The 15,338-nt window shown below is 41.1% G+C and overlaps 2 protein-coding genes and 1 non-coding gene across 5 annotated transcripts in view; 1 reads left to right on the top strand and 2 right to left on the bottom strand.

Moving 5' to 3' along the window:
- The window catches only part of PRSS12 (serine protease 12), a 33,587-nt gene extending 30,222 nt beyond the window's left edge, over positions 1–3,365 (top strand). For both annotated transcript variants that reach the window (XM_032110376.1, XM_032110377.1), the window contains exon 13: positions 775–3,365. In XM_032110376.1, coding sequence (XP_031966267.1) covers positions 775–1,082 — 308 coding nt within the window. In that variant the 3' untranslated portion in view covers positions 1,083–3,365. The remainder of the gene's footprint in view (positions 1–774) is intronic.
- A 2,916-nt stretch (positions 3,366–6,281) lies between these two features.
- Positions 6,282–6,412, bottom strand: LOC116444877. The gene has a single exon (XR_004240565.1). It is a non-coding gene; the product is annotated as a small nucleolar RNA SNORA24 (small nucleolar RNA).
- Positions 6,413–8,492: 2,080 nt separating this feature from the next.
- The window catches only part of LOC116444705 (bifunctional heparan sulfate N-deacetylase/N-sulfotransferase 3), a 106,950-nt gene continuing 100,104 nt past the window's right edge, over positions 8,493–15,338 (bottom strand). For both annotated transcript variants that reach the window (XM_032110375.1, XM_032110374.1), the window contains exons 11-14: positions 14,893–15,063; positions 13,790–13,899; positions 13,235–13,337; positions 8,493–12,042 (exon numbers count right to left, since the gene is read on the bottom strand). In XM_032110375.1, coding sequence (XP_031966266.1) covers positions 11,923–12,042; positions 13,235–13,337; positions 13,790–13,899; positions 14,893–15,063 — 504 coding nt within the window. In that variant the 3' untranslated portion in view covers positions 8,493–11,922. The remainder of the gene's footprint in view (positions 12,043–13,234; positions 13,338–13,789; positions 13,900–14,892; positions 15,064–15,338) is intronic.

Below are 15,338 nucleotides of genomic sequence, written 5' to 3' on the forward strand. Positions count from 1 at the left end.
AGGGTGGGGTTTTTGCTAAAATCAGTTGTTAATTCATTGCCTAGCTCTGGCAAGCCTTTTTACATAATTCACTGAAATACTGCTAACTTAGGACATCTATTTAAGGAAACATTAACAACTGCAGTAATTGGCTTCAATTTATGGTAAGAAATTACATCATTGCAGTACCTCAGCTGACATTTCACACTTACTATATGAATTATAATTGCTTCAAAGTGATAAGATTTTACTTAAAAAAAGGCCAGACCAACACTGGCCTTCATTTTCCATGCTTCCAATGGAAAGAGGTGCAAGCAAGGAAAAAAAGTAGAAAGATCCATTTGGATGCTCTACTTGGATGCCACCAGAAGATGCAGCACCTGTCAAGCTGAGCTACACTAGATTTGAACTGGTGACATAGAAATGAAGTATTTCTACTGCTTCACTCTCAATTGCTCAAGACTCCCAAACATTGCTTCCACATAGAGGTATTAAAGTATTCTTCCGTAGAAGACACAAATTGCTCAGAATAAACCGAACTCCAGCTTTGGAAAGATGTGGAGAACACATGCAGAAAAGCTACTTTTTTTAAAGCATCTATATTTTACATTTACAGTACCTATAGTATTTTAGTATTATATTTAATGCACGGATTTTTTCAGTAGTGTTGCTTCCAGTAATGTTATGTAATGACAAAGCAGTATGAAGGCCTGAGAACAAAAATTTGATTAAATCACATGTATGTTTCCAAGACCAACCATTGTAATGAGACAATAATTTGGATTTCCTTTCTAGGACGGGCTTATTCAAGAACATTACAACAGGCTGCCATCCCCTTACTTCCCAAGAGGATGTGCGAAGAGCGCTACAAAAGGAGATTCACAGGAAGAATGCTCTGTGCTGGAAACATGCAGGAACAGAAGCGTGTTGACAGCTGTCAAGGAGACAGTGGTGGACCATTGATGTGTGAACGCCCTGGGGAAAGCTGGGTTGTGTACGGTGTGACCTCCTGGGGCTACGGCTGTGGGGTCAAAGATTCCCCAGGTGTCTACACAAAAGTATCATCTTTCGTACCCTGGATTAAAAGTGTGACCAAACTATGAATGTCTGTAATGAAAACCAAACTTTGAGGCAGGACAACTTGAAAAGCACAAGCAGTGCATAGCTGGGGCCCACAGTGGGTGGAAACAGACATTTTCCTGATTCGTGTGTTTTTATTAAATCCAAGCTGTATACACACAATCATTCCAGTTAGGGATTACTGTCCTCCGTGTTCCAGAAGTATAAATATTGCATGAACAAGTTACCATGTATCTAAGGGGAAAAGTGATAGGTAGAATTAATACTGGAGCAGGATAGCAGGACACTTCGCTGAGACTCACTGCCCACAAGACTGCAGCTCCAAACTATGTATGCTCCAAGCTTCTCCACAGTTAATTACCGATCTCAATTAATCTCCAGTCTAGTTTATTTAATCTATTAGTACTATGATTTTACACTCAGTCCCCTAAAGCTGACTCATGTTTCAGTAGCTAATGAGACAATTAGTAGACTGATTCTTGCTAAGTAATTCTGAATATATGCAGGAAGGAAAACATTGGTCAATAATCAGATCCCCAGGTAGTCTGCTAAATGTCCTCACAGGTTAGTGTGCATAAAGTACATTCCCAAGTAAAACAGGCAGTACACTGACAGTTCCCCCACAAACATCCTGCACAGCTGCAAAAGCAACCACTTATTTTCTCTCCTCTACATAAGTAACGTTTGTCGTATTTCTGAAATTCATAATTTTGAGTACATACAGCATTTTGGAGAGGATTCACTTTTCCTATTTACCACTAGCTGTCAGTACAGTGTCAGACTAACAAACATCCCAATCCTCTCACTGCTGGGCTTTCCTCAAGTAGTGCAAAGAACCTCTGTGAATCCTACCAGAGAAAGTTATACATACAGTGGAGTTGTTGAGCCAAAACTTGTCTCAAAAGGTCGATAAAGTCTTAAACCATGTTTCCTACAAAATATTTAGACAACTCTCTCCTGCTTAGTTGCAACACTGGTTCAGACTGATCTCACAGGAAAGCTTAGTTTTCAGTAATTTCTAAAGCACTGACATCTTGATTCCATTTAGTTCCTTTTCCAAATATGTTCTCCATGGTATGAAGTCCCTAACAACTTATTATAAAAATTCACTGATAACCATTTTACTGTCCTTCTAGAAAGGGCCACCACACTGAACCTAGAACACAGGAGGTAATCACCACCTTAGTGCATCACTGAAGTTATCAGTCTGTAAATCACCTGGGAACTGGCTCAGCACTACCTCTACAGCCCCTGTGAAAGGCCATGCTGAGCATCTCCAAGTGTGCTCTACATACCACACTAACAACCATGCTCATAAAAACTGAACGGAAAGCTGTGGGCCATGAAACACTCCAGTGTGACAAGTGTGGCAGATAAGTGTCGCCACATAGTGACTGTGTGAACTGTGACTACCAGTGACTGTTTCCCTGTTTCCAATTCATCAAACTGGCTATGACTGTGTTGTGTGGTGTTTTGTGAAAAAGCGGGATGCTTGCATTCATGCTGTAAGTGGGCAGTCATTAATTTCTGTATGGTTGTGTGTCTCTCTGGTGTTATAACAAATATCCTAGACAACTCACTTGCATACGAAGTGGCAATGATATTACAGAAGCCCATGTGATTGAACATTTGGCCCTTAATCTCTCTGACCTCAAATTTACGTTTTCAAGGGTCAGGACTAATTGTAACTGGTGCTAAACTAGTACATGAGGTGCTTTAATATATTTTAGTTCTCTGTAATTCCACACTATGTGAAATAGTGTGAAATACTTAAAAACATCAAAAACCACAGTACTGTGACCACCTACTGTTAGATCAATGCTAAACACTGTGCTAGTGAACTTTGAAACCATTACATTTTTACTTCTCTATAGCCCTTAATTACAGGGGAACTCAGTCTGTCAAAATGTATTTGCTTGTAACATCTGAGCTTTGCTGTAAAAGACCCAGAGACTTGTGGTGAAGTAGGCTACATAGTGCAATATATGCATTGTATACAGACAAAATAATAATCTTTTAAATAGTTGCACCACAAAAATAGAATACTGGGGGGGGGGGGCAGGGAATTAAGGCAGCATACTAAGTGTAGTAAACGTTTAGCTTTAGTACAGTACTTTGTTAGTTTTGCTCTTTTAATAGAATGCTTTGTTAGATTTTAAAATGTTGCACTACTGTTTCCATGCTGAGCATGCCTTTTCAGTTTTTCACAGAAAATGAAATTGTCTGCATCTCCTGCCATTCCCATTTTTGTTCAGTGAGCCTGATGGTATACACGTATACAATAAAAACTGCCACACTGACTACAATTTCTGTACGTTAATTAATGCTGTGGATGTACAAGCACTGCTGCAGAACATCAGATGGGTAAACCTCACATGAGCTGTATTACCTGAGAATGGGGGCTCTTGAAAGCATCTTCTTCAAAGCATATAAACTTAGGGCTATTTTCTCAGAGGGAAGTTTGTTCCTGAATGACAGAATTGCCAGTGCCTCAACTCAAACCAGTTACGTTGTCCTAAGTTTATCCTACACTTTTAAACCTGTTTTAACAACTGTGCTGCTAGTGGTGGCACAAACCATGAAAACACTTGGGATGACCATCCTGAAGAGATGTGTCATCTCTCCAGGTTCTGCAGCACCATGAAGATGTACAGGTACACGCAGCCCTCCTAAACTTCCCAAGTTTTCATTCACTTTCCAGAGAATATAAAGAAACATCACTGCAACTGACACACAAAGTCTCCTTAATGTATATCTTACTCAACCATGAACAACTTCCTAAAGTACAAGAACCAGTCTGCCTGGCATTTGTCCATGTAAGATAAGCAAGTAACTGCCCTTGTAGAACAGATGTGTTATTTTCTAGAAGCGCTGAGGTTACAACAGAAGTCCAATCTTCTTGGAGAAAAGGAAACTCACAGTACACACTCCACATTGTTGGCTATCAGGCTTGGCAGCTACCACCTTGGAATCTTGAGCATTAAGAACGCCACATGATAGGGCTGTTTAAGAGAGAGTAATGACACACCACCAATTAAACAGGTGTGCTGTCACTCGTTACAGCACCACACAAGAACACGCATTCAATTCAACTGTACTTCCGCTACGGCAGAAAATGTATATGCTTAGAAAAAAATTTGAAATTTCCTATGACAGCTCCCTAATCTCCCCACCAAACACAACTACCAGAAGTAATTCCCTCAGATCTAATCCATGCTGTAATTAGAGCCCCATAGATCTGCTCCATTCACTTCAAGCAGGAATCCTGACCTCAGCGGATAAAACACTCGGCAGCAGTAACACCGCGTGCTGATCATCTCAGTTCTGGCTTCACAGATTTTGTTTCCCAGTCCTTTCAAAGCCTCCCTTTCCCCTTAATGTTTCTGTTTTCAACTATTTGCAATGTTATTATCTGAAAGATATTCTGGAAGAGATTGTGCCAGCATGGCTAGTATTCACTAAGACAGTACATTTACTTTTAAGTAAAGTATCTTGTCTGAGTATACAATGATTCACCATCTACTGGATCTCCATCAATTTTCTTAAATATGGATGCCTCAGCAACAGCAACTGAGAAATCAGCTCTATTGTAAGTCACTGTTTCTGCCCTGCAGCACTTACCTCTGATTCAAGCCATACCACTTCTGGAGTGGTTCCCACACAATACATCAGCCACCTGACACCACAGATTCTGCCACACTTAAGGCCCAAAAGGTGTGTCCCCAAAACAAGCAGATTTGGCATGTGTAAGTAATTCTGACAAACATGTGCAGGTCTAGTTTTAGTTACCAGCAGTCTTTCAAGAAAGAAGTCACACATGCAGCCAAGGTCGTGTCTCTTTATTGACTGATTCATACATTCGAATGCTTTACATTCACACAGACACCAAAATTACGGCTGTAGTTTCCACATTCATTTTCCAGACTTCAAAAACTTACCTGCAGCTTCTGCAGCACAGGCACACTCCTTGCAACAGCTTTTGAACACACTTCGAGAGCAGAGGAGCCATCCCTGAAGGTGCAGCACAGCCACTCAACTACCAAAACCATTACTGTAATAGCTTAAGGCTTAGTGACAGCCCAAAGAGTGGAGCAGCACAAAACGAGATCCTAACTGTATTTGCCCGTATAGAAGCAGTCAAGCCTAATTTTAGGCATGGTAAGCTGGGTTTCAGCCCCTCATCATCAAGATCAGATGGACTGTAGCAGCTCTCATTAAAGCTCAAAAATTTTAACTTTGTTGAAAAATCAAGGTTAAGACCTAGCCTGAAATTAGCTTTTGCTAGCTCTACTTGACAACCAGAAATATTACTGCTCCCAAAAGGCATCAACTCCAGACGATTAAACACATCCACCCTACCCTAAGCAAAAATTAACAGATTTAGTCACAGCTACTCCTAGAATTCACATGTGGAATTTAGCCCCATCTTCTTCTGTCATCATAACTCAAGAGGGTTTTTCCCCTGTAAAAACAAGTTTGAGGCAGTTTAATATTGCTACTGGAGACGCAAATAAGACAGCAATCATCACTGAACAGCAGGATGCTCTCCTAGGGGTTGTAAAACTGCTCTGAAACAAAGCTGTTGGTATCAACTTCCGATCTCCCTCGGTCCTGCAGCTGCAGATTTCTCTTGGTACTCACATGCTTATCGAAAAAGACATTCCCCTTGCACAGGATAACCCTGGGAAATCTGTGCATTCAGATGCTTCTAGTTTGGCATGCAAAGTACTGGCAACGTGCTTTTTATGCTAGGAATACTGCATTATGTTTTCTAATGCCTCTACATCCAAGCTCAGCTCCTCCTAGTCACACTAATATGCTTGTTTATACTCTTCTGTCCCGAGAACACATAACAATGAAATATGCATTAAAATGAAACACCAAGTCGGTACTTTGATTTCACAGGACAAGTCACAGTAATCGCTAAACATAAATTATCGAATCTGCATTATTCCTGCCCCAAATCTCACCTCTGAAGATCTTATTAGGTAACACACAGCCAGTCACATAGGTTTTGGAAAGAGTATCTTCAAGAAGTACATTTCCATACTTTCAGCTTCTGCGCTCCTGTGGAACTAAAGAAATAATAATAAAAAAAAAGAAGTTTAAAAACTGGGCTATAATAGCTTATTACGGGAGGGAAATAAGGGAGACACCTGAAAAACCGATCAACGAAAAGACACCCAAAAAAGGGCGAGACGGCTAACCTCATGGCAGACTCGGTTTGTTACTTGCCACAGTCAACGACTCATACCCACAAGAGGGTAAAAGTTTTGCCAATTAGCAAGGCCCTGCTCTTCCATGCCTAGGAAGGGAGTCAGCCACAGGCGGCAGCTCCCATGGAGTCATGGATCCCTATTCCCCCCCTCCGCAGCCACGTGGCGGCCGCCATTTTCCCTTCCTCTCTCCCTCCCTCATGCGGGCGCGGGCCCGCGCCCGTGACCCGGCCCCGGCCCCGGGCCGCCGCGCCCGGCTCCCAGCTGTCCTCCCTGTTACGGAGCCCACGCCATCATGGAGCCTACCTTCTGTCTGATTCCGCTCCGCTCCTCTGCCGCTGTGGAGGAGAACGCGCCCGATCCGCGAGCACCGCCACCGCCACTTCACCCTCACCCTCACCCTTCCCGCGCCCGCCGCGCGCCCCCTCAGCGCCAACGGCCGCGCCGCGCGCCCACCCACGCGGAACCCCCTCCGCACGCGGCCGACCCCGCACGCGCCGGCGGCGGGAACTGGGCACCGCCGTGACGCCGGCTGGGGGGCGGGGCTTCCGGCGCTGGGCGGGGCCACGGCGCGCACGCGCCCTGAGCTCGGCCACACGGGGAACGCGCAGACGGCAAAGGGGATTGATCCCTCCCTTTCTGGTTCGCGCTCCTTCCCGAAGATACCGAGTAGCAGCCCCGGGGGCAAACGGGTTAAGGGACTCTCCAAAGCAGAGACCTTCAGCTGATCGAGACAGCGATGCTGCTTTCTCTGTGTAGATACGCGTGTGTGTATACTTGGTCCCATCATAAGATGGGCCTTAAATGCTGCAACAATACTGCTTGTTATTTGAAAACCATGGACTAAAATAAAAATCAGAGGTCGTGAAAGACGTGCTAGAAAAATGAAGTCATCCCTCTAGGTGGACACAGGTCATTTCCGTTTTCCAGTCCATGTAAGCAACTGCATGCTGGCCAAATGTCCATACCTTCATTTTTAGTTAGAACAGGATAGAACAGAACAGAAGATTCAAGTTGGGAGGGACCTACAAGGATCATCAGTCCACATGTCCAACCAGCTCAGGGCCAACCAGAAGTTAAAGCCTGTTGTTAAAGGCATTTTCCAAATGATTTTTAAACACTGTCAGGCCTGGAGCATCAACCACCTCTCCAGGGAGCCTGTTACAGTGTCTGAACACCATCTCATAAAGAAATGCTTCCTCATGTCAAGTCTCAATCTCCCCTCATTACTATATACAGCACAGCAGCTTATTTAACGATTATTAGCCGTCCTCAGCCCAGGGAAGAGTCAAGCTCAATGCACGTTTTTTAGATGATCACTCTTACTTCGTCTGAATTCCTCCCCCATTCAGGTTTCCCTAGCCCTTGGTTTCAGCTGTTGGTTACCTTCCTACCCCTGGGATTTGCCCTTCCCTGACTGTTGTGCTTTCTACATCCATATTGCCCACAGAGACAAAAAAACCATAAAGTCTTTTGCCTTTGAGCTCCAGGAATTTGTGGACTGGAAGAACTGAAAAGAAACATTACGTGAAAGTGGATAAATCAGAGGGCAAGAAGGTATTATTTGTAGCAAAGATCTTTCCCCTTTTCTTACTATCTATTATTACTTTACTGTTTCTTTAAGAGATTAAGAAGTCTAAACTTCTTGTATAATACCCATCTCTATAATTTTAAATTGCATCATTTCTCTGTAATGAATTCCATATTTTGTTAATATCCTATTACCCACACTTCTAAGCAGCTTTTGCCCAGTTAGGTAAATACATTTTTATATTCTGTTCTGTTTGTTGATAAACGTGAATTTTCCTTTGGACATTGATACCATCTTTAGAGGTTTCTCCAAAGAAAGCTTTTCTCATGTCTGTGTAGGCTGATGCATTGGCACAACTATTGAATCCCCAAGGCAAATGATTTGAATAAATTTTCCTTGTTATCTTAAAAATAGCAAACTCTGGAGATGTTTCTCCAGCGCATTAGCAAGTGCTGGCACAAGAAATAAAAAGTAAGCAGGAAGCAAAAGGAGTAAAACAAGCAGCTGCATAAAGCAGCAATATTCACTCACAGCAAGAGTAAGCAGTATTTTTCATTTCTGAAAACATTTCATGCTGCTCCTGTGCTGCTGGATTATGTTGTAGCTCAGTGTCAAGCTGCAATAGCTGCTAACCAACCTGGAAAAGGACAACTTCTGTGAACATGAAAGTCACTTCCACACAGCACTACATTTTCTTATCAGAGTTTATTGTTGCACTTCAAATACCATGCCACTATCAGAATAATATCTATTTTTTATTAAAAAAAAACTCTGAGAAAAATGTTTCCAGCAATTTTCATTCAATGTGAATGACAAGAGTATTACATCTATAAACATTGAAATATCTATTTAATTTCTTCCTGAGGAAGTTTCACATTTTTAAGCAATGAAAAAGGATATTCTGTACAAGATAGTCTGCAAATCATTCAAACTAATTCTTTCTGCACAAGTAGAACTGGGAAAATGTCACAGTATTCTCAGGAATGTTAGCTCAAATAATTAGGTGATTTCAGATCAGGCTCTGTGTTTACACCCCCAAATGGTGAATATCTGCTCAGAACCACATTGTTTTTTAATGGCACTGATGTCTGCAGAAAGCAAATTTCAGAATCATGTTTATGAAAATGAAGATGAAACTCACAAAATCAAGCAGTTGTTAAAGAAATTGCTTGTGCAGTTACCTACCAGGGGAACAGAAACTATGGCTGTGTTACCAGCCACAATAAAACATCTGACTTGGACTAGCAAACAGATTCCTTGTAACAAATCCAGATTTTTAAGAGTACTAACACTGATAGTCTGTTTCTGGAAATCAAACACTGCAGGTAAGCTGTGAATGGAAGAGGTTATACTTTGTCAGGTAACTCGTGTGGTATGACCTGGTTACTCAACTGTACTTATGTGCATCCCCTGACACACACCCAGCTGCTGTCTGCATGGTGTGCTCAGCCTCCTCCTCCTCCACCAAGTTGGCTGCATGTTAAAAGTGCTTCTTAAAGGCTCCTGTTAAATGTAAGAACACATTTAAATAGAATAGTTCTGGAATAAAACCCCCATGGCTTCATACCATCCTTTCACAAACAAGTAATAATCCACCCAAGGCCGTACGTGTGGAGGATTTATTGTCCCAGTGCCTCATGGTGACCACAGATGGGCTGTAAAATTCCCCAGGGGACAATGTGACCAATGTCACCACTCTGTCGCTGACTGCCCACTCATTCAGGGCCTTGCTTTCCCAGGGCAAGAAGACAGAGAGGGAATTCTTTAAAACAAAGAATGAACTAGGAATGTGGCTGAAGGCCATTCCTCCTGCATGTAAGAGGCACTCAATCTGTGTTCTCACCCTGAAAACATTAGGCACTTGATAGTGCCCAAGGTTTTTTCCATTTTCCTCTATTTTATAATGCTGTTACACCCAAGAACATGGAGTAACTGAGGCAGCCCTGCGCAACAGGAGCTTTGTGCAATCCCTGCATTTTTAAAATGTTTGACTGATGTTACACCAGGTTGTATCGAGTGAAATCAATCATGACAGGATGAAAACCCCAGGCATTCTCTCCAGTTATTCAATTTAGCTGTAACAAACCTATATGGATGCTTGCAGGATGCACGAGCTGTCCATAGCATGCAGAGTACTTGCTTTTACAGGTGTTCAGAATCCAGTGTTTCTTTTCTCAAATAAGTACTTTAAGACAAGTCAGCTTTTGAGACAAATCCATATGACTGAATATTTAAAGTGAAATGAAATTCTCATTCTAATAAACAATAGAGATGTTCATCTTAAAAAATGTCTACTCTAGTAGGTCCTCATCCTTAATCATGCATATTCTCTTAGCAAAAATGTGCTGCGTAAAGAATATTGTTATATACAGCAAATTTGTCTAGATTTTTTTCTTTACAGGCCTATCAAAACCACGCATTACACAGACAAAATCAATAAATAATAAACATTACCAGTTAGAGGTACAGTAAGGATCTCAACATCTGTTTTCTGTTTAGGAAATAGCAGACTGGTTTCCATTTCATTACCTTGAAAGTTAAATTGTATGATTACATAAATGTCGTAAAACAGCACTGAGACAATAGGAAGTTGTTCCACCATTTGATGCATGATTTTAAGTATTCACCCTGAAACAAATGATGAAAACATTACAGAGCTACTGTATAAAGCCTTGCATTTAGTACTGTAGTTCTCTTTTCGCTAACCCTTCATACCTTTAGAAACACTCAGAGCCAAAGTTCAGTGAGGAGCTTTAAGGCCACATTTAGCTGAAGTTTCCAATGAACTTCCTCAACTTCTAAGCATTATTGATTAGACTTTATCTCCCATCTAATCTGATGCATTGAGAGATGTATTGTTGAGAACTATCACATAAATAATCTGCCTGCAAGGGCGGATATTTGTGTTTTCCCATGATTCGAGTGTAATTTTCTACCATGATTACACGCTGTGTTTATTTTTTTCCCCCCTCGAAAGCTTATTCCTAATATTTAATACCAAATATGTTTAACATATCTGGAAACAGAACTGGTATTTTCATCTGGAAATCTGGTAATTTTTGCTGTTGACGTAATCTGAAGGTTGCAGAAAGATGCTACAATTTTGATGAGGCTGTGGGGGGAAAACCATAGGTTAAAAGCAAATAAATTAAGCAAAAAACAGTGGTGCAAATTAAGGCAATAAAAGTAAGGATCTTTTTCTGCTTTTTATGAGTTTTTCATTTATTTCAGTGGAGTCACTCCTGACTCAGAAATGTAAGCCCACAGTGATGTGTCCAGATCTGGCTGCTGACAGGAGTGAAATCATCTTCCTTGCCCTGCTCCAGTTTGGGTCACGGTTGTTGAAGTCTAATACTGCAACTCGTGTGCTTCACACATCCAGTTAAATTTCTGCTCAGATAATTCACATCTCAGTCGGTACAAAACCAGACATATTAATTACAGACAAAGGCCCTTCCCACACTCCAAGGGTTTGTTGTTACAGGATATAATCATAAGTTCTGTTTTACTTGTTTGTGGTTTTCTTTCTACACCTGTGGATTCCATATGCTGCTGGGTGCATTTGTTGCCACTCACAGCTAAATGACACATGGTAACTGTACTGCTCCCCTGGGTTTTCACACGTTTTGGGCATTAGCAAGCTGATTCCAAAGGCAGAAGTACTCTGGGCATTTTGTGCTACATTAAGTTATCTTATCCTATGCAACACAATAATCAAATCCTAAGAAAAACTGTCAGTGGTCCAACAAAGGGCTACAAAACCTACATGAGACACAATACTTTAAAACTGATATATAAAAATGTGAATATTTACCGTGAAATTGGACAGGTCGTGTATCTCTGACGCTTATACCAGTTGTAAATAACTTCCACATATGTGCACAGTAGTCCACAAGTCCACAGGCCCAGAAATGTTAATGAGAAAGATTTGGCCCACCAGAGCTCTAAGAAACACATGTATTTTTACAATCCACATGCCAGCATATGGAAATAACTTCTATCCTTTACACTTTTTTGAAGAGGTATATCTTACAAGACCCTTCTGGTAGCTGCTGGAAAGTTCAGGTATGATGACTGAAATGTGGAAGGGAGATTTCAAAAAGCTCTCTTCCACTGCTATCTCACTTTCTGTAGCTCCTGTCGCAGCCACGATGGCAGGGGTTGTCCCAGTTTGTGGAGGAGTTTTGACAGTTCCACATTGTGATCTCTGTAGTAGCTTGACAGAAAGGCCCTGCACTGATGGATACAAAAGGAGGAGGTTTTATTTAATGAAATGCTCTACTGCAGTTGCTGTGAATTCAAGGTTTCAAAGTTGGTTTGACCTGTGTGAAAACTTGACTTCCTCTTATGCAATCTATATTGTTTTACGCTACCTACCATGCAAGGAGCTGAACTCTTAAGAGGTAATTTCAAGGGAAACAAAGGTTGTCCAAAACGAACACCAAAGTCAAAGCAAAATTTGATTCTACTCTTAGATAGTCTTGTAAATTTAGAATCACACTGAAGGTGATGCAGATACTTTTATTGCAATGTGATTGAAATAACAGCTTCTAAAATATCTTTGTATGTTGACATGTATCAGTTAGCAACCCCCATTTCCGGAAGTATTTAGAGTTGAAAAAGACAAGAGTTTACACAAACATAGTCTTATCTCTGACCAAAATCCTTCTCACCTAATGATTTTGTATCAGTATGACTCTACTGATGTGAAGTTATTTATAAGTACTGTGAGAAAAAAATCCCAGCTTACCTGGTACATTAATTCTTACTGCTATTCAAACTGTAAGTTTTTATTTGCATTTTAGTCAGGCTAAATGAAATGGCAATACAAGACAGAATCAACATAAAAGTTACAGCTAGAATAGGAGACTGAATTGCCCTTGGGTACAGGCTGCAGCATTTGATCTGATGGAAATTTCCTCATTTGGGCATTTGTCTGAGGAAGGTACTTATAACATTCATAGAAACAGAATCTAACCTCTCTTAAAACTGGATTATAGGAGTGTCTGCATTACTTGTCACAGTCTAACTAGTCTTAAAGACAAGGGGCCACACAAACATACCCATCTGATCATGAGAAGAAAACCTGTACTGTGGAACCTCTGCTGCTGAAGTCCATAAGGTAAAGGGGACAGGGCTTCAGGAGCAGCAAGTTTAGTTTTCTAAGGGGCACCAAGTTTTAGAATTTGTGGGGGTTTTTTGTGCTGTTACTTTTTAAATGACTTAGTCTTCACATTTGAAATAAAGAACTGAAAGTCTATGCACTCCACGGCTATCTTAAACATCTCCTTTGTAGGGAAAGGCACCCAAATAATTAACACCTCCTTAATTTTGTCCTCTCTGATTTTGTCCTCATGATTTTGCCTCTGTCATGTCCCATATGTGCCAACTGAATTCCCATACAATGTCAATGAGCATAATGGTTTACCTCAGAATCCATAGGAGGATATTTTCTGCCTTTGCTCTTTCCAAGACACTTGGTTTTTCCTTCTTCCAAGAGCTGACACCAGAATCCTTTATGTGAATCGAATCTGAAACAAACATTGTGTGGTGTAAAATTTGTGTGTAACCAAATCTAGGAGTTGGAATCCAAAGGAGTGGATGTTACATTCCTGACTGATAACTGAATCTGTTTTTCAGCTAATGCTAAAAAAAAGAGAAATTAATTCTATTTGCTTTCTATTTATGCATATCAACATTCCATGTTCCACTCACGGAAGTAAATTCCTTTTGATCCATTCAAAATTCATATGCAATTCTCACAAAACAGCACTTTGTCTGTCAGGGCTCTACTTCTGTAACAGCCAAGTGGCTCAGTGAATGATTGATGGAAAATTGAACCTCAAATTGTGTTCTGAACAATTCACCCTACTGACAGCTCAAAGAACTGTGAGGGGCTTTATTCTACAGGGAGCTGACTTACAGACTAGCTGGTATTTTAGGAATGTAGAAACATGTGAAAATGATGAACTAATTAACTCACGTTAGGGCTTCAGAGTAATTATAATGAGGAGAGACTCCCAGAAACTTCTGTACTTCATCCATTACGGTAGATGGGTCAGTTCTCAGCTGCTGTCCATCAATAATTAGCAACTACAACAGAGAAAATAAATGGCAGTTTAATTTGGAATTCATTATTTCAGGCTTGCAACTGAAACTTCCACCTCTGTCAAACTCCTTCATTATATAGAGAGTACTGCCCCAGGAAACAATAATGGGCCCAGTCTTAATTGTCATCATCATTAATGACCTGGGAGCAGAGTAAATAGCATCTTAATTAAATTTGAAATTATATTGCATTGGAAGCTGTTGTGACAACAGAGAAATGGCAGTGAAGGATCTAGAAAGATAAGAAATACTGGCAGGAAATGGAGAGAGATTGGTCCAGCCAAGAAAAAAACCTTACTAACGGCTACTACTTTTCTAGATAAAAGGTAAGGCTACCAGGGCTGGTTCGTCACTATCACTGTGGGACATAAAATCTGACAAAAATCTGCATGAGAATGCATATTATTCAGTGTTCACGGGTAACTTGTGGAGAAAAGCAAATGAAAACATAACGAGGAGAATTTCATACGAGAGTCAGGATATTACAGCATTGTGTGTCTCATGAAGAGAGATGCAAGGCTGGCTGAAAAGAGAGTATGTGGAGAATACCACCAGCTAGATGCATCAGACCTTTCTTGACACACTCTGGGAAAACAGAAGGTGCGGACTCCAGCCAACTTGTCTCAGCTACAGGAGTCCTGGATAAACAGAAGGTTGGGATTGCAGCCAACCTCCCTCTAACTGTTGGGTGCGGAGCGGTGCCAGACACGCTGCCAATGTCACGAAATTCCGTTCCAGAAATAAATCTCCCAAGGAGATACTGATCATGTGATTTTGTCTGGCTGGTCTGGTGTTATCACATGATGTTCAGGGCTTAGGATGTGCATCTTTTGAGGCTTGATCTTAACACGGGGCCAGAAGGAGATTAATGATTTGTAGGATATCCCCGAGATCAGCACTCAGTAGGCAAGAGTTTTACAAACGTAAACTTTTAGGACAGTGTATATATATGATGAGGATGTCAAGAGTCTTATTCACCTGGTAAGGTGGGAAGTAAGTGAGCCATCTTTCAATGTGGGTAGCATACCATCCAGGGGCCAAGCATCTCTTCTGGAGAGCTCTGAGCTCAGAGGGGGCTCGAGGGCCAGCTGTGATCACCTGATAGAAGCTGAATTTCAGAGCTGCGGGGTCTTCATGGGATCGCTGATGCTGTAAAAGAAGTGACACTGCTGGAACTTTACAGACTACAAAAGCTGGGAGAACAAGGCAAACTGGTTGCTCCTACTGACAAAAATTTCTTAACCTACCTTGTATTTTGAGCATGAACTAGATAACTGTGTCTATATACTAATTTCTGTATGTGCTGATTATGTAAATCAATTGACTAAGTAACTGTCTTTTACATTACAGGTAAACTTGAAAAAGTGGTTTCTGTTATTTTAACCCTTAAAATATTTTCAGGTTTAAACAACAGATATCTCAGC

This window comes from Corvus moneduloides, chromosome 5 (genome assembly GCF_009650955.1).
Source record: "Corvus moneduloides isolate bCorMon1 chromosome 5, bCorMon1.pri, whole genome shotgun sequence".
Lineage (NCBI taxonomy): Eukaryota > Metazoa > Chordata > Aves > Passeriformes > Corvidae > Corvus > Corvus moneduloides.